Below are 27,282 nucleotides of genomic sequence, written 5' to 3' on the forward strand. Positions count from 1 at the left end.
TGTTCCCTTTATTTGATACCATAAAGCATTGTCTGTGGTTTGCTTCCCTCCTCCTACTGCATCCTACAGGAGGCTGTAGCCTCCTGGATCCATCGTAGCATAGTGGTTTGGGAGGCTCCCTTTCAGCATCTGATGCATGGCCACAATGCAAATGTGCACTGCTGACAGAAATGGCCAGCTGGCAGAGGGTGTCTGTGCCTCTGATAGTTTGAATTTAGGATGTCTGCTACTCTGTCCTTATTCATGGACATGATGGTGAGTTTTTCACAGCTCCTGATTGTTTAATTTAACATGTTTACTGCGAAACATCTGATGGCTATTATAGAAAATGTCAGATAATTTATTTTCCTTTTTTCCATCAAAAAAAAAAAACCAAAGCTAAAACCAAAAAAGGCCAACAAAAAAACCCCCAAAAAACAACAACAAAAAAACCCCAACCAAACCACAAAACAAACAAAACAAAAAAACAAAAAAACAAAAAAAAAACATTTTATATCAAGAAACATTTCAATAGCTTATAGATAAATGGACAAAATGCACAAATGTCAGATGCACAGCCCTGGGCAGTGGGGACATGAGCTGAATAAGATTCTGGTTGCATTTACCAATGTCAGATAATTGACATGATAATAGAAGATTACAGATCTGGGTATTGTTTGTATTCTAACCCTATTTTCTGTGATTTTCACACTGCAAAGACTATTTCAAAAATTATATCCTTTTGGTACTGAGGTTAGTTTTACAAAAAAATTGAGATTTGGGAATGACAATTCAAATTAGCACTAAGGTAATGTTCTGAGGGAGGTTGATAAAGCAGCTACTGGAAAACCTATTGCAGTTGCAATATGATTATAGTAATTTAACCAAGATAACACAGAAGCATCTCTTTCACTTTTCTGTAATTATTGTAGGGTAAATTTTGTATTGTAAAATACAAAGATTTGGTTTCCAGTCTTATGATTGTGGCAAAAATGCTTACATGTTTTTAAAATAAAATAGTAAGCTCTAAGAATGCTTTTCTAATTAAGAGACACACTATAAAATGATATAATACTTGAATGATGGGAGTTTATACAAAAAGACTTTGCTTTCCATGAGTCTTTTTATTTACAGGTAAGCATGAGCATTCCTGATGAATTTCACTGACATTTTGTAGACAAGTAATTGTTTCAATTTAATAATTCCATTTTTATTTTCAGAGAAACAGAATGCTAAAATAAGCCAAAATAATAGTGATTGTATATATGTGAAAGAAAATAAATTGTTATTAGAAGATATTTCTTTTGGATGAGTCAGTTAAATGTGAATGGAAATGAAAATCTACAATTCAAAAGCATTTTGTGAATTACATTTTCTTGAAAAAGGAAGCCTCTGCCTTTGACAAGACAATTTGTAGGAGACAGATTTTTCATGGCTTCTGTTATTGTACTCTAGAAGCAATAAAGAGGCAGCTGGTGTCCTCTCTGTCAGTTCAGGGGCTTCCACTCTCTGTGTGTGGCAAAACACTATCAGCAGCACTCACAAGAACTCCATAAGCTAAGAAAGATCAGCTGAGGTTAAAGTGAAAGGAATTTCTTTTCAAAACCATTGACGTTGTGCACAATCCATGTAGGTACAAGAGTGATTTATTATTGGCAAAACCAATGCTATTTCAAACTTCTTTATTTGGGAGTCTGACTGCTTTACCCAGACCTGTATGTTTCTGAGAAAATGTTAAAATTACTATAAACTTCTTACTTTATAAACAATGAGTATTCTGCCCTCTTTCCACCATCCATCTTTGTCTTGAAGTCAAGAGAAGAGGGAATTTCCCCTTAGTCTGGATTCCCTTTGATGTTTCTGGAACCTTACAGGTTGCCCCACTCTTGTTCTACTGTTGCCACTGAAATACTATGCTTAGAAAACTGATTTATTTTTTAATGGTAAACACAAGCAATCCCTTATTTTCTCTCTTCCCACACCCAACCCAACATATTTTGCATAATTAAGCAAAGGAAAAATGCTGGTTTAAAAGATTCTTGATATCACAGTTGCAATGAAAGCAGCTTAAGACTTGTCCTTCAAGTGGTGGGATTTTTGTCTTCCTTTGTATTTTATTTATGGTGTTTTGGCTGGCCTACTTCTACTCCCATTGGAAATTCCCCAGAACATGCTTTATAAGATGATGCTGATGGAAGAACTGGCAAGCTCTCTCTCCATTAAATGTTGCCAACAGTATCTTCTCAATCAGAATTTAAGTTTCTTTTGTAGCAAGCAACTGGAAGAACATTTTGAAAAAGTTTTGGTCAAAGTTTTTCTGAAGTGATTGACCATTTTGGCCAAATACATCTGATTAGGACTCAATCAAGGCAGGCATCATAAGTAGTACTGATGCTGCCTGTACTCTCTTGTGTAATTTTAGTGGAAGCAGGACAGTGGACCGAGGCATCAACTTGTTCAATCCTCATTAATTTTCTGCACTGCAATTTCCTTCATGCAGATGGGAATTTCATGCCTTTTTCCTGGCTTTCACATTTCAACCCAGTACCACCATCTCACCATCAGCACTTTCTTCAGTGGCTCCTCTTCAGTTCCTCTCTGTTTCCATGCTCTGATAAAACCCAGGTCTCCTTGCCCTCCTTCCTTCATGGGAAACACTGGGTACCTTCATCACCACAATTTCTTTCTCTTACCCTCCTAAGACCTTTGTTTTTCAGCCTGTACCTTGTATTTGGGTTTGAAAAGTGTTTACTGCATGCCTTAGGGTGGAGCATTCTGTGATTTTCACACTGCAAAGACTATTTCAAAAATTATATCCTTTTGGTACTGAGGTTAGTTTTACAAAATATTGAGATTTGGGAATGACAATTCAAATTAGGTAATGTGTGTCTGGTAACTGAGTGTCCTGCAGTTCTGTGCACACCTATGAACTGCAGAGCTGAATGATTGTTGTGGATGATGGTGACAGCAATGCCTGTCTTCTTGTGTCTGTGCCTGGGGTCTAGGAATGGCTGGTGGTTCCTTATCTTTAAAGCTGGAAGAGAACTGAATTAATTCAAGAGGACCAGGGTGTCTCATGGCTTTATTCCTGTTGATTGTGGTCAAGCAAAGCTAAATAGATAATGCTACAGTAATTTACAGTTATCTAAAATAACTTTGGTTTGCTGAGATTGAACAATAATTAAGCATAATAGTTAGAATCTAATTCTTTGGAAAAAGGTGTGGAAATTGTAAAACCCATTTTTAACATCTGGACACCTCCAAGTTAGCCAGAAGCTATCTTATTTGAACATCTACTTGGCAATTACTCTGACAAAGCACTCTATTAGCACAGGGGCTGTGTCCAAGACTAGTGTTGGGTTCCAATTCTGATCCAGGAACTTTTGAGGAGCATCATCTTTTCCTCTGAAGAATATCATCATTTCCTTTTAAATCCTTAGGGCTTTAGAGGAGCATCTCATTCTTCAGCTACACATCTCTGTTATTACTAGTCCTGAGCAAAGGCTGACATTTACACTGAGTTGCATGCTAGCTTTCCAATCCCAGGAGAATCCATTGCAGATACAACACTGTGTAACACAGCACAAGAATTCACTGGAAGACTGTAACTGTCTATAACCAGAATATAACCATATATTCAGGGGGAAGAAACTATTAAATGACATTGTATTATTTTACTCGAGAACAGGTTTCAGCATTAATTAATTTGGATTTAATACATTTATAATGGAAGTCTGCTTTATATCAGACACAATGAATATTGAATTATTTAGAGGGGTCAAATTATAAAGCATTGTGATCATTTGCAGTTCTTAGTTGTAAATGAGAAGACTTCTTAAGCTTTTCAAGCAGTGTGCAATCCACTTCATCCTTCTAATAATGATGACCTGTGCTGCTTTACACTCCTGGGCTTTCGAAAAGGACATAGTTATTCCCCCACCCTTGAATGTTACCTCTGCTGTATGAGATTTCAAATGAAATATGTTCTTTTTCTGTTTCCTATTTTCCATAGTCCCTGCCTCACTGCCTTTTCTCAGCTGTACTCTGGCAGGCATGGAAATGAGTGCTTCCTCAGAGGTGGGATACTGGTTTTTCTGCTTCAGAGAATGAAGTGGAGAGAAGGGGGAAGGAAAGACATGCATTGTTTTCACTTCTGCCTGTGAAGGCTTGCTTTTGTTTCCACACTTGGCCAGGTGAGAGGAAAAAACCAGAGTTCAAGGCAAAACATCTTAGAGCTTTTAAAATGATGCTATTGATTTGTACTTTAGTTGAGTCACATTTAATAGTATATGCAGAGCAGACAGTGCACATTCTGCCTGGAACTTACCAGAGCACTTTCAGGCTGTTTTTCTCAGACTTGAGATTTCAAGATACTCTTGGTGGTATCCAGACATATATTTTCATAAAGAAAATTCAGTTGAGGTCCCATCCTAAACTGTTGAATATGGAAATAATTGCTACCAGGATGTCAATTGTATTCCTAATGTAACTGGATGCAGCTTTCAAATTTGGCTCAAGAACTTCCCTTTTTAGTCAAGTTTACCTCTAGTATAGATTATTCAAATATGCTCATTATCCTGTTTTATTTGAAGTCCATGGGACTAAATTGGCCAAGGAGAGCTCACAAAATCCCACTGGAACCCAAAGAAGTATTAATATTGAAGTTCTGCCCCAACAGGAAAAATGAAAACAAAGGAATATATTGGTGGACACTTAAAATGTTCCCCAGCACTTTCTAAAAGAAACGGTGAGAAATTATATACTGTTCAAGGGATGTGAGTATCTACAAAAGGATTTTTTAACATCACAGATACAGAACACTGTTAGACATGCAACTTGGAACATTGCCATTCAGGAGGGCAACGTGTTGGTTTGTTTTCATTTTTATCACTTGTGTCTCCTATCTTGGAAATTCCTAACAACACAGGACAGTTCCTTCTCAAGAAATCTGATAAATATAAAGAAAACAAGAAAAATTCTTCAATAAAAAAAAAGAAGCAAAGGAAGTAATCTTAAGGATGAAAGGAAACCCTAAGAAAGCACTACAAGAAGTTATGCCTAATGGAGCATATCTCAAGTTTGCTCAGTCAAAAGGACATTATGTATTTCAGTGCTTTTCTTTGAAACTCATTTTTTCCACGTTGACTTTACAGCACAGATCCCATAGTCTTTTGTTCTGCAGTGCTCTGGATATCCAGGCCGTGTCTCTGGGGGAGCCCACTCTTTGAGGAAGGACTCTGCCCCTGAGCAGGGTGGCTGGGGGCACTCTGGGGCCCAGGGCTGCTGAACAGTGGTGAGCTGTGCCCCATTCACTGCAGGTTGTCTGTAGTGAAGTCTGAAGTAGGGACATCTTCCTCCTCTGTAAGAATCTTTGCCTTAACTAACTAGGTAATCATGTTCCAGGCTTTCCTGGAAATCCCTTTTGGTTTTCCTGACCTGGTCCCTTCTGCTTCAGCCTTAATGAGTTGTGCTTCCTTTCTCACTCCCCAGCATCCCAGGTTGCCTTTAAAAGGCCTAAATATTTGTGTCTGTGGGGCCAGTGAATTACCAACCTGTTGTTCTCTTTGCTTTCTCTGCGTGCCGTGGCATAGGGTGCTCAGTGAGTAGCAGCACATCTTCTACCACATCAAAAAAAGTTAATCACTGCCACTCTCACAGATGGAACACCCTGATTGAAAAGGAAGGTGAAAACATAAAGGTTGCAATTTTGTTCACCTGATAAACTGTCATGGCATTTTATTTTAATATCTCTCCTAGCATTCAACAGTTATGGTTGAGGAGACATTATTTATTTTACTCCCTTTGTCTTCAAGTGCTTATGACTCTTCAGAGATTTCACCCATGGACTAAAATGTGTTTATAGCAAGGCTCTCAAGTAGCTTCACTTAGGGTACCTCTTTATACCGTGAAAATCTCATTGAACTACCTGCCCTACTGCATAATATGCTTTGACCCTAACATTTAAAGTCATGCTGTAGTTGCATTTAGTAACTTAAATTGAGAAATGGTGCTGGGAAAATATCTTCATTGCTTATGAGAAGTGGTTTAGTTTCAATCATTTGTAACATAATACCAATGACATATTTGATGGATCTTCATATATGAAAGCCTTTCTGTGTGGTGCCTCAAATACTGAAATTCAATACAAGCATTTGTAGTCCTAAGGACTCTAAACTTCAGACCTCTTTTCTGAACCTCAGGAAAACATGGTCTCATATTTGCCACTAACTTACCTTTCAATCTTACGGGTAATAGCTACCTGCTTCTCCTTCAGTCCTTGCCACCAGTTTTATTCCATATGAAATCCCTAGGTTGTGTATTTGGCTCTGGATGTGTCACAGGTGGCACTCAGATATGTCTGTGACACTGCAGGTAATGAATGCTGAGTGAACTCAGTAAGCTGGAGAAAAGTCCAACTGAATTCCATCTTCCCCACATTGGAAGAAGGGACTACCCTTTTCTATTATTGCCTGAATCATTATGATGCTGGAAAAATGCTTTAAACATACTGTGTTTATCTGTGGGTAAAGGGAAGGCTTCAGCTTATTTCTTGCCATTTGGACTCAATTTTAGAGAGGTGGAAATACAGAGGAACCTTGCACATATAAATGCACAGATGTTTCCTCAAGTACACCATCATCTGCTTATAAAAAGTGCCCCATAAATAAAACTTAAAAATAATATTCTAAAACCTATTCTGATACATGCATCATAAGACTGGGTATTTTATTTTTCCATGTAAAGTTCCACACTTAGAACTAGGAGCAGCATGTCTCAGTTTACTTGTGATGTACACCAACAGAGCATGAGAAAAGCTGTCGTGTGCTCAGGGCACCTGCAGGCCTGACTCGGGTAAGCTGTGAAGCACGAGAATCCATGGCTGCAGCTTCATCTGTCTGAGAATTCTTCTCTCTCCCTCTTCCCTTTTGAGTCCTTCTCAGGTTTTTGTTGCCTCCCTAGAGAAGAGGCATGGTGGCTGCTCTGGGCCAGCTTCAGGAGGTGGTGCTGACATCACAGCATAGCAAGGAAAGATTTGTGTCTGCTTTTTGTAGTGTCCTGCCAGTGTAAGGCAGCGTATGAGAAAACTGAGCCCGTCTGCCCTGTTGCTATAGCACGTAGTGAGGATCTCAGCCTGAGCTGGGGAAGCCAGAGGAGGTGGAAAACCAGGGAGAGTTGTGTCAATGCTCCTAGTGAGGAAGGTAGAGGGAGATGGGGGAGTATGATGCCTGCCTAGATTGGGTCCTAATCAGATGTATTTGGCCAGAATGGTCAATCACTTCAGCAAAACACTGGTAGATCCAGGCTGATGGACTGGAGATTGGCGCAGTAAAAGAAGCAGTGTGGTGCTGGATTGAATGTTGTGCTCCTACAGCAGCAAATTAACTACCCAAGTGCCTCTTGGGAGGCAGCCAAAACACTGCCAAAATTATGCCAGATGGAGACCACAGAGCAGCACAGATTATATCCCTAGAAATTTTTTCTTTTCCTCTCTAACATCCATGCTGAGAAAATGCTGTTCTCTGAGTTGCACTGAGAGGTGCGAGTGGGAATGGACCTGGCTAGGAGTGCACATAGTAAAAAAGAATAAAAATAGCAGTTTGGGGTTTTTTCTTTATCTCAGGAGGAATCTAAACAGCCTTTTTAGAGACTGTGAGACTCTTAGTGAAAAGAAGCACAAAATTGTGTAGGATAATTTAGAAGATTGTGCCTTAAATTTAGTTTGTGACACACCAGTAAGACTTCATAGCAGTTACCAAAAAGTTTTTCCTCTTACTCTTTTACGGACACTGGATAATAATGCTATTATCTACATGGTAATTTTCAGCCAAATGTTTCTAATTGCTTTACAGCTGTAAACATCAGGAGTGTCATTGTACAGCAGCTGCAGAAAAACATGCTGAGTTCTGGTACATATTTAGGATTATCTTTGAAGAGGAAAACAACTGTGTTTGGATTCCATTTTTGCTACAGAAGAGCTAGGTTTGATGTTTTTCATCTTCTTTTGTTGTCTCTGAACTTTTTTTTCCATTCTATGTTCTTTTTGCAATAATGGACCAGACTGCACACATTATTAAAAAGGCACTCTAGATTATATAGTGGCATAATAATGTACTCTGGTTTATGTTTTGTTCTCTTCCTAAAAATTCATAACATTCAGTCTAGGGGGTTTTACCACTATTAAGTACAGAGTTGACATTTTTGTAAAACTGTCTATTATAACACCAGAATTTTGTTCTTAAATGGTAATAACAGTCTCAGGATGTATCTCTAATATGTATGTGTGAAGAAAGGATTTTTCTCCATATGGTTTCTTTTTCATTTATCTGCATTGAATTACATCAGGCATTTTATAACCTAGTCATTCAATCTTGTAAGATTTCTTCAACTTTTCCATTAGCCATCTGTTTTAGCACCCTGACACAACCAGAAAGTCTTTTCACCTTGCTCTTCATACCCTTTCCAATCTTTCAGAAACAGATTGAAAACCAAGGCTGAACACAGACCTCTCTTGATCTCCACTGGGTACATCCTGCTGATCTGGAAGTGACTGTTCCTGGCCTGATGTTTTTGGGGAGTTAGCCAACCCTTTCTCCATGTGACCAGCACTTTAGTGCATTAGCTTATTTAAAGTTTTTGATGAAGGCTTTTATCAACTGCACATTTAGGCATCTGGGGATCTCCCTGGTCCACCTGCTCCATTGCTCTTTCAGAGGAGTCCAGCAGTTTTCTCTGGTACAGATCTCTTTTGCAGTCATGATGGCTCTTCCATATTTGTTTTGTGATTTTTTTTCTGCTATAGTTTTGCTCTTCTGACTTCTTTTCTGCTAATTTCCCTGGGAAAACTCTACAGGAACCCTACACAAATTGGGAAACTGTAAGTTTACCAGTCATCTGGTGCCAAGCTTTTTGTGTATAAGGAAGGAACTCTCCCCAGTGTTTACAGTAAACACTCAGGCAAAGAAGCTGTTTAGTTTTTGTGGCATTCTTGTCTTTTCTGAAGGCTATTTCTTGCTCTTTGGCCGTGGACTATCAGCCATTGTATTTGTGGGCAGTGCCTTCCACATGGCTGACTATGGTCCTGTGTATTAAATAATGATAAAAAAATCTTAATTCTGTAGTTTGTGTTTTCCCCTTTGCTTCTGTCATAATCTTCTCTGTTCCCAGTCATGTGGAACCTACAGGAGGGATCCTTGCCCAAAGGATTTTGGATCTAAAATAATCTGAACTATAGCCACCAGGTATAAAACCAGTGTGCATTTCCATTTTCTCTTTCCATGACTTGTTGAACTCCTTGGGAATTTTTGGAGGGTTAAATCATCTAAATTTTCACTAGGGTGACAGGGCAGAAGCACTCCATGACAGCAGCTGCAGCCATGGACCCCTGGTTATCTACACTGGGGGGCTGGTTGCAAAGTGCTGGGAGATTCTTTTGTGCCCTGTGTTCACATTTCCTTCTTAGGCAGCTGAGACATGTCTAAGGCATGTCTCAGCTGCTCAGATACAGAAGGTGAGAGAGTTTATATTAGGTGTAAATCGCACTCACATAAAAATGGAATTGATAATTTTTATCATAGAAAGTATGTAGTAGAAAGCTATTGCAAAAAGATGTTAAAAATATATTAATAATGTAGTAAAAATATAAATAATAAAATTAAAAAGTTGTAATACTGAGTGAGCATCATTCAAAGAATCCTCTTCAAACACCATTTCAAAAAGCTAGGGCCCAAGATCCTTAAGATTCTTTAAGACATATTTGAAATGTCAGACACAGGAAACATAAATGCCATAATGGTGAGGAAAGGCTGCAAGAAGTACAGCATTCAGGTACTCTGAAAGAGAAAAAATTCTCCAATGTTGAGTGCAGCAGTATTTTTATATCTGTAGTTTGTAATATATTCTGCAGTTCTTTGCCTTCAGACATTGCTGAAGAGTTAGATCTCAAATGAAGATACTGGGAAGAGGAAGGGAAATATTACATTTATTTTTAATAACCTATCTAAAGAATTGTTTGAACCATATATAATAGGTTAGAAAAAGAGCTCAAGAGACAGATTCAGAGAATGTCACCATCTTGTTACTCAGATAAAGTAATTTGTGCTCGACTCGGGCAAGAGAAGTTTTTTCAGTTCTATAAGAAATAAAATACAAGCATAAATTTTACCCATGCATGTAGAAAATATGATTTATTTGCAGTCAGTGTTTGCAAAGACAGATCTACTGACCCATCACTGCCTATAAGTTTAAGGATATATGAAGTAGACTCTTGTTGCATAATTGTATTTTTGTATAATTTCTTTCTTGTTTCAGGTTTGCTACTGTCTTTATTGTCTACATTTTTTTATGGGAATTGGTCCCTTAGTTGGGTTAAAACTGTAAGGTAGTTACAATAGTATAGCCTAAAACCACCCATAATCCATTTTTATAGTATTTCTTACTTATTTTCTTTAAAATTATTATAATTACTTTTTACACACTCTAAATTGCTTTTTGCAATACCTACCCCAGTCTAGTTTTTCTCCAAAGTATTGGCTGCCAATGTGTTCCAACCTAAGTTCCAAGACAGAAGCTGATCCTAAGTTACTGCAAAAATTAGGATGAGGTGAAAAATCTAAGAAAAGAAAGATAAGAGGTGGACAAAGGAAGAATGACGTTGGGATCATTCACAGATAAAATAGAATAAAATTTCCCTACCCACCACAGTAGGTTTTAAATAGCTGATGGTTTCTACATGATGCTTCTCAAAGATGAAATTTTCAGCCCATTTTGTTTTTATCTCTTATTTTAATACTAGCATTGAATTATGAATCCTTTCAACCATCTTAATTATGCTAGTTCATGGTTATCAGTGAAAATGGGACTTTGTCAAAGCTGGGTTTTTATTTGTGTCCAAAAATAGGGAAGATGTACAGAACTTTACAATAGGGCTGGAAACAGAGAGAATGAGTGAACTCAACTGATCACTAAGTCTTACAGTCTTGCCTAATTTTAAAGGTCCTTTCCATTTGCTGAAGGATGCTGAAGGATGGCCAGCTGAACAGTACCAGATGACTGATTAATATAAGAAGAAATTAATAAGGATAAGGAGAAGAAGCACATTTCTTTGGATGCCTCAGAGGTTTCACGGTTCCTGAGCTATTTGGAATTGGAAGAGCTCAATCCCATGTTCCCTGTGCCCTGTGTACTGAAGGAGTGATCCCAGGGCAGCTTTGGTCCATGTGCTCAGCACTGGAGCCCCTCACTGTTCTCCCTACCAAGCCGTGGCTCAGGCGTCTACAGTGCAACGGCCTGGGAAAGCAGCAGAGGGGTTTGCATAAATGTATCAATAATTGTGGCATTCCACACAGAGTGTTTGGTTTTCTTCCTAATGTGTTGGGTAATGGCTCTTTCCAAAAGCTGCATGATCTGTGAGGAAATGCACAGAAAAGTGTAAAACTGCGCGGCACCAGCAAAAAAACTCATAAAAGACTCATGCTGTTCTGAACAGCGAGTGCTTCTAGCCCACTCTTTCCCCCCAAACCTTCCAGAAATACCCAGCTGTGAGAGCTTTTAATGAGAGTCTAAAGCTTAAATTTAGAATAAAGACATTAAATTTATGATTTGGAATCAGTTTTAAAAAGATAACATGGCCAGTAAACAATGCTGAAAACTCTTACTATGAGGGGGAGTTAAGAGGAGCTACTGAACCTCTCCTAACAGTTTTTCTTCTTGTTTATTGTCAATGCCTGGTATCCTTTATCTGACTCTTGGCACTGCTCTTCATTATCTATTCTTTCTGTATTTTGATCTAACTGAATTAATATTTACCTTGCCTTTGAAATTTGTGTTCATCTGTTTTAAAGTCCTGTGGACATCTTAGATGTTACAGAATACATATTAATAATATTTTTGAAGTCCTGCAGTGGCACAATAGCAGATTTATGTGTTTGATGTCTTAATGTTTCAGACAGCCTCATGTAGACAGAATGTTTTTCCACAGCCACCCAATCATCAAGAGATTAGCCCCAAACCAGTTTTTGTGGGAAACCTGCCCAGTGTGATATAAATATAACAGTAATATAAAGTTGATTAAGAGACTGCATAATTACCCATCAGTGTCCTGTATGATCTCTTTATAAAAGCTACTAAAATGTACTTGGGAAGTACTAAAAATTGGCTAAATTTCCATGGCACTTCTCTGTAGTAATCCTAAAAGGGTATGGAAATGTGACTTCTCTTATAATATTTTTTGTGATTTTTTTAGTATTCTAAAGGTACATCAGCTTTGTCTTCAGATTTCAAAGAGCATTCTGGAAAAAAACCACTGTTCTGCACAGTGGGTATTACTAATGTCTGTGTTGTGTGCACAAGGGCTGAGCTCAGGTGCAGACATGGTGTTTGGGATTTAAATACTTTCAGAGTGTCTCTGGTGCCATTTCACATTGGAGAAGGGAGCTCTTTCAGCCTAATCATGGAGCCCTTTGAGCCAGGCTGCTTTAAAGATGTGCATTTAATAGACCCAGAGGCCCCAAGCATATTTCATAGAGCATTGTGCAGAATGAAGAAGAGGAAAGAAAGAGGTGGCCCATGGGCTGTGAAAACATCCCCTAGAAAGTCTGAGTCTTTTATCTGTCAGGAGAAAGTGAATTAAAATTATTTTTTTTAAAGTTTAATATTGATAAGTGTAACTGGCCTTTGAAGTAGCTATTGAGTCAATACATGGCTCTAGAAACAATTCAGGGGCTCTGCTCTTCTCCCCACTTTGTACAGCAATAATAGGAACAGGAGTGATCATTTGAATAATGCATGGAGGATTATAATGATCTATACAATTAGAATTCAGCATTAGAATATACACTTAGACAGAATCCTTCTTTTAGTGTTTATCTTCACTATTGATTAAACAAGCTACTGCCATGCACATTTTATTGTCAGGACCTGCCATACTCATCTCAAATCCAATGCATTGTGTGTTTTCCCATCCATGAATGTACAGTGTGATACCTCAGGTCCATTTTTATACTTTTCTGCCATTCTTTTTGGCTGTGATTTAGAATTATATAAAAGCATTACAGTCAATGTTCATATAAGCATCAATAAAATGTTCTGCATTTATTTAGAATTTCATAACATTTTCATATGAAGGTCAGACCCCAAAAACATGATTTCCTATCTGAAGACACTCCCATTTTCTTTATGCATTTCAAAGAAGCTGTTAAACAGTTTACCATAATATTTAAAGGTACACCAGCTCTAACTATTGATTGAAGAGCTAGTTAGGATGCAGGTGGTAAAAAACATTGTGTTCTTCTTGTAAAAAACATTGTGTTCTTCTTGTTGATCCTGTTTCAAGTAGCAAGTAAGTAAACCTCAGCAGATTTTATTATTGGGGGTATCCCAAAGTAAGTGGAAGTTTTTGAAAAGTAGTACCCTGCTTTGTCACAGACTGAGTAATAGCAGGACATAATGCCATTTAAGAAGTAATTCCTGATTCTCTTCAATATTTAAGACATTCCAGTGCTTATTAGCTGCAAATAAGAAGTCATTGGAAAAGCATATGGCATCTGTTGCACACCAGACCGTGCATTTCAGTACCGGGAAAATTACAAAACTAAAGGAGGAGCCTGGACATCAAAGCCCCTTTTTCCCACCTATAGCAGATGGTCAGATTTCTAATTTAAAATTTTGTTGGAGTTTTGGCACACTGCCATCTGACTCCACAGCTGCAACAGTGCAATAACTCTGTCACCTCTCTTAGAAAATGTTTCTTGAGAGTAAATTTAATGCCTAGCGAAGTGTTGAATTTACAGCTGCTGGGAGCAGAATATAATATATAAGAGATGGCCATGAGGCCCTGCTGATTTCCCTCACCTGGTTACAAGTAAGGTTGTGTTTATATGAAACTGTTGTGAACAGCATTAGGGAATTGGAAGGAAGATGTTTCCAGTTATTTGTTTTCACAGGCCTTTCAGTAATCCTGTGTACGAAGAATCGATCAGCAGCGTCAGAGGAGGTCTTGCCCAAAGATCTTGGCTGAGATTATGGAAAACATTCATAATCATTATCATTGCAAGAAGACTGTTTTCTGAAAGTTTTCCTTTTGTCTCAGCTCTATCAGTCTCTGTTAACATTGAAAATGCTGGTGCAGATGAGCAGTGATAATGCTGAATTGCTCCCCAAGTATTCAGCCCACCCATCCCCTTATCTACTCAGCTGGAGATGGTGGCCCACCCCTGCAGAGCTGCCAGAAGAGTGTCTGGAGTAGCACTGAATGGGTATTTGTGACAGGGGAAATGCTGTACTGTACCAGGGAAGGCAAGGCAGACTCTTTCGGACAGAAAATGGGTGTCAGGCACCACTACCTTGAATTAAATTTGAAATTAAGATCTGGAATTAAGATCTTCCTATCCTGTGACCACAACCTGTCAGGTTTGATCTGTAGTCTCTCTAGTGTGAAGGTTATGCAGACATGAAATTTACTTTGCTCTTCATAAGTTTGTGTATAAGTTTGGCACACTCTTCCACTTTTGCATAGTTAGAAATAAGATTTATGACAGGTTTACAGTTTTCAGATCTTGCTAGAAGTTGAAAACCTGTGCAGCCACCATCACCTTCTGATGACAGGTGATGTGCTGACATTTTTGGAAAATGTCAGTTGGATATTCTAGATGCAGCAGGTTTCTCGCCATGCTCAATCAGCCTTGAGCTACACTCATAGTTGAGCCTTGCAGGAGTGGTTTCTCTTACAATTTATGCAAGGAATGGATCAGCTCCTGAAAATCTCAGTTGACTGGAAAGAGAGAGCATGGAAGACGAGGTGTTTCCAGTAGAAAACTGGTCCTGAGTGCACAGGGACACCAACTGCCCTGGCAGAGGGGACCACGTAGGGTGGAGCTGTGAGCATAGGTCCTTTTCCTCATACCCTTGCCAAGACAGTGTCTTTTCTAAAAAATAGTATCTGTATTTGATTTAAGCCAAATTTACCCTCTTCTTTGCTCCCCTGTCCCTTGGACAAAGCACATCCTAAAAGCTTATTCAGGTTCCTCCATATTTCCATGTGTTGCTGCACAAGAGCCAACCCCCTACAGTGTTGTGTTCCTGAACAAACAAGTTTTTCCCAGTGGGACTATGAGACACATTTCTGGGTTTGCATGGCACTGTCTGCATTAGGCTCTATCACAGCAGCACAGTTTGAATTCTGAGCAGTGATTATCAGCCATTTGAATACAGCAAATGAGTCCTGCAAGCTGCATTTAATACATCAACACAACTCTTTAGTTAGCATTAGTAGCCTTAGCGTGTTAGCATTCATTTCTTTCTCTCATTTTTTAAAATTAATCAACATGTACTCCCTAAATCTTTTTGTGTCTGCTCCATTTTTGGTGATCACAATGATTTTCTAGCTGTGGTGTTGAAAATATTTCTATTAAAGGGAAGGTGATGAGAGTGAGAAAAGATGACCTTGTAGCAAAACAATTGGGCAGGGACAAGCTCTATTGTGGCATCCTGCCTTGGCCTTGTGTTGCTGCCTTGAATTAATCCTTTCCCCTATATACACTTTTCTTCCTTATTCTCATCCACTGAAAGGGAAGTGATATTATCTAATTTTTATCACAATTTGTATGGTTTCTGTGCTTATGCTGTAAGTAATGGGCTGCTTCTCACCCATGCCTTTCAGAAGGGAGCTCTGATCTTCACTGGAGCCTCTAGGTATTTCACATAGCTGCTAATGATAGTAACTGGGAGCAATGAGTAATATCTAAAATTTAAGCTATTTGAAGTCACATTATAGATTTCCACTATCAAATGGTCTTGCAGACAGCAGCATTTTCCCTGTAGAGAGTGAATAATTAAGATTAATACACTATCTGACAACTTTTTGTCAGATATTTTCTGCTGCTTTTAAGGGAAAGTTTCAAACCTGGGAAATACACAGTGCTTTAAAAAATTCTCCACTCTGTAACTCTACTTCTATTTGTAACCAACAGACAGAATCCTAAGTTAATTGCCTTCTGCATAAAAAGCAGATCCTCAAAAAATTGCTTGTGTCCTTGATCCTACAAGCACTTAAGGACATTCTTTGTCTTGCACGTAATCAGTTCCATTCAGGTTATTTAGATATCACAAATGCTCAGAGTTAAGGCTCTGTGCAGGCATTTATAGGACTGGAGCCTCAAATTATATGTATGCCAAATGTCAAAACACCTTTTCAAATAGATTTGTTCCTCATAAACACCATTTTGTAGTAAATAGTATTTTTCTAGAAAATTCACCAAAAGACACCTGTTTTTCTGGGGTTTGTAGCTGAGAAATGCAAGGAATTTCCATTCCAGAGAGTTTTCTTCTTCTGTTTTTTTTATCTCTAAAGGAAAAATATTGTGATAAATGGAAAACTAGAAGGGAATGAGTAGTAGCACTGGAGCCAAAAGTGAACACTGAAAATATATTTTACTGAAAATAAGGCGTTTGAATGCGTGTATATATATTTATTTCTCATTTTAAAAATATTTCTCTTTTTTTTTCCCCAAGAAACATACAATTTTTGGCAATCATGCATAATGTATGTAATATGCAGAGCATGTGTAATAACCTGAGTTGTGCAGTATTATCTATGTCAGCACTATGTTGGTTCATCCATGAAAAGCCAGCAGTTCCCTCTAAGTGCTTTCCATTCTACTTGGGAGAGATTTTATTTTTAAAAATCATTATTGAATTTATTTTAGTTTTTGAAATAATGGCTCCCAGAAGGTCAACTCATCCCTACATGACAGCCTGGGAGGCTGTTCCACAGCTGTGAATACAGTTTCTGTGGAGCTTTCAAGGACCAAGACTTAGCTGCTTTTTAAATATCTCTCTGACACTGAAACCACAAGAAGAATAAAGGAAAGAAAAAGTAGGGAAGTTATTGAGGAATTACAGTTGGCTTTGATTTCCCCCCAAACATCTTTAAAATGAAGTAAAACAAACAAGAAGCCAAGTCACTTCCATAGCTGTGCTTAGAGGAAAGTGTCAACCCACATACAGAGCTCTGTTCTTTTTGTGCTAGGACTTGAAGACAAACACAGATTGACATAACCTTGAGAGTGAAGAAAATATGTGGGCTTTGTGGCAAATGGACATACTTCTGATGTGATCAGGTTTCTGCTGACTTCAGCCCTTGTTCCAACAATGACAAGAAGCCTTGTGATCAGGCCCTTTAAATGCTTCCCTTACTCTTGCTCACCGGGACGAAGGCTCCTTTCTCTGCCTGCATCCCAGAGCTCTGTAGGCAATGATCAGATGATGGATATGGTTATAGAGAGGCTGCATCTTCTTGGCATCTTCTTGGCTGCTCACACTAGGGCTTGTCTCTCTTCTGCTGTAGAAAAAAATGAAAGTGAGGAGCAGAAAACAGGAGCTCAGGAATTAGCACCAGGGCGAGGTAGAGTCATCAGCCATCCATCCTCTCTACCTGTATGCAAATATTGTAATTCTGGAGACCTGATAGAACATGACACCTCTCTTCTGGCTCTTAATCTGGCTAGCTGGTCCCTGGACTCTATGCCTTTGAGTTTTGTGCAAGGAATGGGATCAGAATTTGACCGATATAATTTTCCAATTTAGAAATCAACTTGAGTTACATATGTCACCTACACATCGAAGAAGAAATTCCCTGCAATGTTTATGGAAGATCATTAATTGATTTACTGTTCATTTTTACCACTATTTTATTTGGATTCAGGTTCTTTGGGAGTCTAAATGAGGGTTCTGCTGCTTCAGTGTCTGAACAGCTTCCCACTCCTCTACAGGCCTAGGGAAGTAACAGTCAGATTTACTTCATGAACAGGACTGAAGAGTTCACCTTGGTTTGTAATCAGCATAGAAAGATTTCTTCTGGACAAGGACTTACTAGCCAAAGCTATAGCTTCCATGGGAGCACTGTACTTGCTGGATGTGTTCCTATATGGGCAATGATGCTGGAAAGCCTGAGAAGCTCCCCAGCTTGGGGGGCAGAGGAGAGGAGAGACAGAAGACCCTTACTAAACTGCTTGCAAATGTTTTGGGTATTTGACCATCGACTCTGCAAACTGAGAGACAGAGCAAGAAAGCAAGGGAACATTAAGGGAGCAAGGACAAATAACATTTTCCCACTGACTGTAATTGCACATGCTGCACAACTGTCAAGGCTTAACAGTATCATTTACCCAAATGAAAAATTTCCTAGGAGTCCCATTAGTTGTCGAAGGCTGGTGAAGTGTAGGAGCACTATTTTTAAAGTTAACCTACCAGAATAAATCCATTTGTATATGCATTAGCATTCAGCAGCACACGTTTGCCAGTATCCTGAAAGTCCATGTGTTTACAAGATCCAAGTCTAAATTTCTGAGTCTCAGTATGGCAAAGACCATGACCATGCCATGAGTGGAAAAGAGTCAATAAGAACCACTTGTTTGCATGTGTTTGTGAAAAGAAACACATCACATGTGTTCGTGTCCTGGTTGCATGAGCCCTGTTCCAATGTCATGGCTTTAATCACAGCTGGAGATTAAGCACCATGCAGCCACTCCTTAACCCCCTCTCGATTTCCTCCCAAGCCCCAGTGGAATGTGGAGGAAAATCAAAGTAAAACTTGTATGTTGAGATAAGAACAGTTTAATAATTGAAGTTAAAGTAACTTACCGTAATAATAGTAAATAATAATGACAATAGAAAGGGAAAAAAACAAGTGATGCACAATGCAATTGCTCACCACCCACTGACTGATGCCAGACCTTCCTTCCTGAACCCAGATCAGCTGCCCTTCCAGGTAACTCCCCCCATGTTAGGTACTGGTATGATGTTCTATGGTGTGGAATATCCCTTTGGTCAGTCTGGGTCCCCTGTCCCAGCAGTGCTCTCTCACAGTTTTTGTTCACTAGCAGGGCATGAGACAAGGAAAAAAATGTCCTTGAGTTGGGATAAACATGACAAAAACCCAAAGCATCAGTGCATTATCAACCCATTCTCATTCTGAATCCAAAACAGCTACTGAAAAGAAGTTGACTCTACCCTGGCTGAAACCAGGACATGCCCTGAATTCCTCCAACTGGCAGTGGAGACATTAGACCCCCTTCTCCAAGCAGCCACTGATTTTCCATTAGTTTGTAGGAAGATCAGTGTCCCAGGCCTCTCCTGCTGTCAGATTTGGCTGAAATTCCCCAGTGAGTGCAGAAGTTATAGGAACAACCCAACCTGTCTGGAAAGTTGCAGCTCCTGCACAGCCTTGGTTTCCTTAGAGATTTAAGATTGATAATATATGTTTTAATCAATCTTGCTGTAAATATGCTGTATGAGCAGGTTCCTTTTCTAATACTTTAATTTTATGTAAAAATATGCAATGACATGCTTACTTTTTATAATGGCTTTGCATAATCATAGTCAATAATTTTTTGTAGTAAGATATATTCTGCTTGGCAAGCAAGTTTTTTTTGAAGTCAGTGTCCTGGATAGCTGCTGACAGAGAAGCATACCAGACCCAGGTCCTGAAGGCCAGATTGCTGTACTGCCTGACCTTGATACAAAAGTGTTCATGAGAGAGAAAATAATTCCAGGTACCCACCATGTCTATGTCTGTCTCCAACCAACTGCACAGCTTGTTGATTTGTACCATTTGGTTACATATTCACCTACAGATTATATAGGATTTCTGAAATACTGCCAAAGCTTTTAATATAAGGAAGAAGTTAACTTTCTCTGCAAGTATTTTTTTCCCTTCATGGAAACAGAAATGTACCACCGGCTGCACCCAATATTTTGATGGAGCTGTCATACAAACACTCGTCGCTATGGCACTTTTCCTTGTTTTTTCACACTGAATAGAGTTAATCTCAGGCACACCAGCAATGTGAATATTGCAGTGTGGGAGACTCTCAGGTTCAAAGCCTGCCTTGTTACCTTGCTGTGTGAGTGCTAGTTGTTAAAAATTGCTGTGGTTTCCTATTGTGTACAAGAATACTAATTGCTTCAGCAGCATGTATGCATTCAGTTTTCCTCTGCTCAAAAAGGAAACTATGGTGATTTGAAATGTAAAAGTATAATCATCCTAGATAAATTGGACAGCACTTAAGCAATCAAAAGCTAATGCAGTCTTGTAAAAGTAGTTTTAGGGAAATATTTCAAGCTTTATTCACTCAGATAGCATTTTCAAGAGCCAAAGCACAGCTTTATTTTTTCTTTCTGCACAATTGAGCATTAAATATTACACTGAGACAGAGCAAAACAGGTTTTGCTATCCTCTAATACTGCCTAAGATTGTTTTCAAAACAGCAGACTTGCCATCAGACACACAAGGCATTCATCAATTGGCCAATTAAAAGAAAACGTGGGAGTATTTGCATACTGTTAGATTACAGTTGTCTATTTTTTTTAGAGTAAATTAATTTTAATAATTTTGTTTGTTTTTAATTTTTTTTTTCATAAAACCTCTTGGCTGTCCCAGTGAATTGTTTTCTTTTAATTCAAGTCTGAAAGAAAATTATACCATATCACATCAGGAAAAGGACACTTAAATGACTTTTAACTGGTTTAATTATTCAAAGCTTAAATTTGTTTTAGATTTTCTTGTGTTACATTTTCATTTTTCTCTTTTTCTTCTCTGTTTGCCTTTATTTAAAAATTCTTTTTGTTGTTCTCTTTCCACTCTCCACATTCTTAATTTCTTATAATTTTTTGCTAAACTGTCACCTCAAATCAGTGGCAACAGCCATCTTCAAAGGGGATATGCAGTGTCCTTCTTCTCTCTAAATTATTTCCCAGTAATTTGTCTTATTGTCTGTTTTCTTTTCTGAAAAACATAATTTTTCATTTGAACAAGATAGTATGACCTGTTCTGTCTTGCTTTGCCTTGTTTGACACAAGCAAGTATTATTTATTTGGACAAGTAATTGCTAATTTTGTCTGAGGGGCTTGTCTGCTCTCTTTTTCTTCACCCATAACCTATGACAATTTCTGAGAAGAAAATCAGCAAACATAAACTCTACAATGCAAATTATTGTGATTTACATAATCCACAACTGCTGAAACATGAGGATTATAAAATGTTGTGAAAACATAATACAGAGGTTGCTTATTAATTCCCAAATAAATGGTAATCTCAGGTTTTATCACCGATGCACACTTACTTGGGAAGCTCGCGGTTCCAGTGTTTTAGTAATATTTTGTTCTCTAACTGATGAAGCAAGAAAAGCCACTTTGTCCTTTGGCTGCAGTGCTAAAGCCAGCAATGTCCCAAGGAGGGCAACAAGGATGGGGAAGGGTCAAGGTCTGGATGGGAAGCACACCAGGAGTGGCTGGGGTCACTCGGTCTGTTCAGCCTGGGGAAGAGGAGGCTGAGGGGAGAGCTCCTCATGGGCTGCAGCTTCCTCACAAGGGGAAGCAGAGGGGCAGGCACTGATCTCTTCTCTCTGGTGAACAGTGACAGACCCTCATGGAAGGCATGAAGCTGTGTCAGGGCAGGATTAGGTATTTTTAAGGTATTTTTCCTAATATATACCTTTCCTAGATATTAGGAAGTTCCCACAATTACAGTTTCTGTTCAGAGCCTGGGTGAAACAGCTCTGGAAGCATTTGCATGACTTCCTACAAAAATGGCTGTTCTGGATGTACCTCAAAAAGCTGTGGGATGGAGCTGACCTTGTAGATTAAGACATCAAAATGTAAATGTTTATGTATAGACGTGTGCATGTGAGCTAAGTGTCTGAAGCAATGTCAGAGTCATTGTGGGTGATGGAAATCTGAAGTGACTGAAGCCACTACCAGATGGGATGCTCATATGTCTGCAAGCCATGGGTAGGATTTACAGGAGAATTGTGCAGTTTTGTTCTGAACTGGCAGCAGGAGGTGAGCAGAGGTATTCCAGGGACACCCAAAATACTTCCCTGGATAGTTTTTTTTTTGCAGTGCCATTCAAACTCACCTAGTTGAAGTGGGCAGGCTGTTCTTGGGAAGCATGGGATCAGAGGCCTGGCTCTGAGTATCATCTTTGTTGTGTGGCAAAGGTTGTGACTGGCAGGTAAAGGTTTATTCAAGAGCTCAATTTAAGACACAGGTTATTACTGTACTTGTTGTGTGAGCATCTCAGCTTTATAATTCCCTTTATAAGGGGAAGGTTTTGTTGGGTGGTTTTTTTTCCCCATTAAATTCTCCATTCCTTTACAAATAATTTGGCAAAACAAACAAAATAAAAGCCAGTGATTTGCCCAAGCCAATCTAGAGTCATAAGATTGACTCCCAAAACTGAGTAGGTCATAGGTTTTCTGTTCATCAGATTTTGCCTTCTTTGGCTCTGTTTTGTGGTCCTAAGAGCTCCAGCCAAAAAATCCCTATCTCCCGTAGACTTTGTGTGCTCTAAAATATCCTTACACAACATAATTTCTCCTGAGCCCCTTTTCCAAGCCTATGTTGACTCAACTCAAGTTCTTACAACTTTGGGGGTTCTATTAAGCTGTAGAGTTACAGACTTTTTGTGAACTCTCCCAGGTCTGTCCGTGTGTATGTGTCTATATATGATCTCCATCAGAGGTCGTACATCCTAATTTAAAGCTTTGCTTCACAAAGAACAAACTGTTTGGAGGACAAAAAATCCTTGCCTTTTCCCTCTAGTGCAAATTTCTTTACTCTTTTACCCCTTTTTTTACCAAACCCATAGGTCAAGAGCAAAAGGCAGCAAGGCATCCCGACACCTACTGTATGGAAACTTATCCATAGAAAGAGAAAACAGATAGACAGGCAGGCAGAGTGAGTTTTTTCTGAGGCACAGCTGCAATAGTCACAGGCTCACTTTCATGTGGGAAAGGTATTTTTTGGTTCCTTATATCCATTCATCATTACTATGTACTATTGGCAACCCCAGGAGAAACAGGAGTTATGAAAAAGCAAAGCAAACAGATTTGTCCATCTTAGATTTTACTTTATTCTTGAGATATCCAGATGGAAACAAGATGTTTGATGTACTTAAAGCTACAAATTTGATTTCATCTTCAGGTTCAGTATTTTGACACATGTAATTTACCTTATAACAAGAGCCTCAGAGCAATGCATTTTGAGGTCACAGGCAAAAAGCCAATCTGCAGCTACTTGTATCGAGCTGTACTTCACATTCTCTGAAAGGAGTCAAAATGGAGAAGGCTTTCCTCATTTTTACTGATCTAACAAATTTTCACAACGTGGATTCTTTTCAACAGAGAAAAAAAAGACAAACCCAGAAGACCTTGCTGTAGGTCTTTGCAAGCTGCTCTGTGCCAGTCAGGCCTCACACAACCAGGAAGTGTATTGGCTGAACAAATACTAAGAAATCATTTTTAATGCCTCATTTCAGGTCTTTGGAGATTAATTTTATCATAAATTTCGAAGCCTGATTTAATTGCGCTAATTATATTTTCTCTTGGGAATTGATGGATTACTACCTAGCATATTCTCACTGTGCCTAATGAATCACACTGAGGCTTTCTCTTATTTATACCTGCTGGAAGTCAAGGAAACGAGTTACAATAGTCACTAAAGAAACATGCAAGAAACGACCCTAAACCATTTGCTACATGTCCTTGCTCTTCTCGTGGAGCTGCCCTTACAGTGATGATTCCACTCTGCTGGAAATAATTGCAGAGAATCCATTTTAATTCTGTGTCTGTGGGGAATTCGCTGAGAAGAGGTCACATTTCAGACATGCAAGACATCTACAGTTCCTCCTCACATCACTCTATTAGCATCCATCCACCTATCCACATGTACTCCTTTTTGAATGGAGTGCTGTGGGTGCAGAAGTAATTACAGCCACCACACTTCCCAGTACTTGTGATTCCATCAGATGTAATCATACACACATTGCAGGCCTGATTTCACTGCTGCTGGAATTTGCCACTGAATGGAATAAGGGATTAGGTGACATCCTGTCACAGAATAAAGTTCATCTGTCATGTTCAAGTGCCAATCACCAGGATATCTTGTTTTTGTACAACTTTGAAAAATCATGTTGTCTCCTGGTCTCTGCATGACCTTTCCTGCTCAGTGTTCATTTAATGCCATAAAGCTTATAATCAGTATTTATCATTTATATGGAAAGAAAAACAGCCATGCCTAAAGTGAGGTAACCATTAAAAGCACAGCGTCCTTTCTCTCCTCTTAATTCCTCCAGTGGGATCAAAAGCAATGCCAAATATCTTTTTTCCTTGGTTTACAAGGGCTAATTCTGCACCCCCATCTTCATATCCTTTCTTACAGTTATGTTCTGAAATCTTTCCCTTTCTCTCTGGCTTTTGCAGGCAGAGCAATAGCTAAGCTATGAGCAAGTACATCTCGAGCTCAGCTTTGATGCTGAGCTGCTATCTGACCTCTCTTTCTGAGCCCACCCCACCCTTCTCCTCTGCAAAAAAGTGAGGTCCCTTGCCCACCACTGTGGTGAAGGGGCTCCTTTCTGCATGTTTGTGTGCCCTCTGCACACTGGGGGAACCCCAGCTTTGAGGAAAAGTCTGCACTACACTGCTTAGGCAGTTGGACATTGTGTAGACTCACAGAAATTCAAGCTGGAGTTGCAGCTGCCCAGGAGTTTCTTCTGCCTGTTGGGAGCATGGTGTAGGATGTTGCAAAGCACTGAGCCCAGCATGCTCAGCTGAGAGTTGAGCAGGGGGCACCAACATCTCATTTTTTTCCTGACCTGATGCACGGTCTTTTGAAAACAGTGCATGCTCTAATTTGCCTGTACGGTTATTCCTTTTTTAGAATTTCATTTTCTCAAATGTCGTATCACCTAAAGGTGGACCCTTCTTTCAGATATGATAATCATTTCCCCTTAATTAATTTTGATAGTTTGTTCATCTTCGTGGAACAGACCTTCATGAAGAGAAAGAAAGGCACATTTCCTTCAGGAGCGAGTTATGAGCACATTAAATTGAAAAGCTGCGATGTTCTGTCACATTAGCTTGGTCCCTACAACACAGCAGTCACGCTTGATAAACGGCGACATTAAGAATAACATTAGAGAACACAGGCACGGGGTTGTGATGGCAACCAGGATACCTATCTGCCCATTGTTACACACATTGCCCTCCTCATCTGTGCTTTTGGGAGCCATGGACATATGGAGGGAAAAGAATCAATATGTTTCTCAATTTTTTCTCATGGCTGACAAAAAACCATGTGGATTATAACTGGACTTTTCATTGAGCTGTAATCCTGTAACTTCAGTGCCATAAAATATACATAAAAATACATGCTCTGTTAAATATAGAAGCATGTGGCAAAAGTGTTAAAATTTATTACGTTAATGATTGTTTATTTATTTATTTGTTTATATAAACTATATGTTTATATAAACTATGTGGGTGTATAATGTTACATAAACACATAGGAGCAGTTTTCCAGGGTGTCTATCACTGTCATACCAAAGTGCTGATACTGCTGTGAGGAGGAGGCTGATTGCCTATTTAAGACTCTAAGTGGCAGCAAGGATTATTTTCTGCTTTTGACCTACCTTTCCCTATTTCTGAATGGCTGGTGTTCAGTTCTTTCTTTAAGCCAGTTTTCTGCATAGGGCTTGCTTATTAAAAGTCACAGACATTATTTTAAATCACACCGCTGTCAGTGAACCTCTTTAGTGCATCATACTTGCTATGGAGTCATGAAGGTTTCTGACTTGAACCATAGCACAGACACCTTTGAATCATATCCTCTGATTTCACTGCACATTTAACAGTGTGTCAGGGGATTTTTCCGGAGCCCTTGGTGTTATTTTGCCCTTTTCATTGGAATCAATAGTACCAGCACTGTTCCCACACAGCCTGATGAGGTCACATTTAGGCAGACACTGACCACTTCCATTATCCCACTTGTGCTTTCTTTTGCTCTCTTTCCTATATATAATTCAAATCAAATACTTATTTCAAAAGAATATATTTATTCTCTTTTAAAACTAGCCTTGGATTTTGATGTCCAAAATAAGCTTGCAGCTAGTTAGGAGACCCTTGTGCTGGAGTTCCTATGCAGTTGATGTGTAAAGCCCCTTGGTTTCCCTCTTGCCAGCTGTGCTGCAAGCTTATGGTGACTGAGCTGCCACTTGTGCTCCATATTTTTATGCAGGAACTAAGACACAGATCTCTGGTTCATTACTCTGGCTCCTACAGTGCAAGCAAATTATAATAGTTTAAACACAGCTGGGGTTTATTTTTAGTCTGAAGGATTACAGTAGGGCCAGGGCAGAGACTGAAAAACCAGGCAGAGAAATTCTGATGGTTTACCTTTTCTACTTCCTCAGAAACTTTGTGGAGAGTAAAGCAAAAAGAGGTAGCAGGTGAGAAACATAGGCTATGACCTGTATAAAGCTCCTGACTCTGACTAGAAGCAACTTCTGTGGAGAAGGGTTTTACACTGTGGCATCCACATCAGGGGAAACATGGAAGAGAATTTGGGTAGCATAAATGCATGCTTTCTCTGTATCTGTTTATGTGCTGAATCAGCATTTAGCCACAACCAGGCAATGCTGCCTCTGGGGAGCAGGACCTGCCCCTGGAGAGGAGCCCAGGGACAGGGCTCAGCCCATGAAAGGCAGCCTGGAGCAACAGCTCTGGCATTTTTCCTTTAATTTCTATATTGGATTAAGGCAGCAGGGGTGCTCTGAGTGTTTAAGGACAAGGCAATCCTCAAAGTAACTCGTCTTAAAATTTCTTTTTTGTCTTCTTTTTCTGTTTTTCTGCAGAGTTAAATGTAAGGGAATCTGACGTAAGAGTGTGTGATGAGTCGTCATGTAAATATGGAGGAGTGTGCAAGGAAGAGGGAGATGGCTTGAAATGTGCGTGTCAGTTCCAGGTAAGGGCTGCTCACCTTTTTGTTTGCCATTTCTAACAAATCCTTCAGGTGTATTGAAGTATTTTTAGAGTCTCTGCTTCAAAAATTCCACTCAGCAACAGTGGAATTTTCAGCCTTTTTCAGTGGCACTGATTGGATCAGATAATAGCAGGGTCACCAGTGATCATAAAAGTTTTGAATTAGAACAATGAATTAGTCCTGCTCAGAAAAAAAAAAATATTAGAATGTCTTCTGAAGTTTTAAAAAGAAGTAAATAGCAGGTTCAATTTTTTGTGTTTTTGAGCCTTTAGTTTACAATTTTTATAACTATCATGGCAATTCTTCTCCCCTCCTCCTGCCAACTTTTTTAGAGAAAAATACCGCAGTTCTTTCTTTCCATGGTTTATAGCCAGGACAAATGTATCAAATATTATGTACATGACTCATGGTAAAACTGGAAGAGCTGGCAGTGTTATCAGCAAACCCTGGAGTGGGCTGTCTTTCAGTGTTTTAAAAATAATTTTGTGTTCT

General features: G+C 39.1%; 1 protein-coding gene across 1 annotated transcript in view; it reads left to right on the forward strand.

Annotated features, from left to right (window-relative positions):
• The window catches only part of TMEFF1 (transmembrane protein with EGF like and two follistatin like domains 1), a 113,562-nt gene that overhangs the window by 41,025 nt on the left and 45,255 nt on the right, over positions 1-27,282 (forward strand). The window contains exon 2 of the mRNA XM_071455672.1: positions 26,663-26,772. Within this exon, the coding sequence (XP_071311773.1) occupies positions 26,663-26,772 (110 nt within the window). The remainder of the gene's footprint in view (positions 1-26,662; positions 26,773-27,282) is intronic.

The sequence above is a fragment of the Agelaius tricolor genome, unplaced genomic scaffold (assembly GCF_023055355.1).
Source record: "Agelaius tricolor isolate 1412-34295 unplaced genomic scaffold, bAgeTri1.0.p SCAF_2, whole genome shotgun sequence".
In the NCBI taxonomy this organism is placed as follows: Eukaryota; Metazoa; Chordata; class Aves; order Passeriformes; family Icteridae; genus Agelaius; species Agelaius tricolor.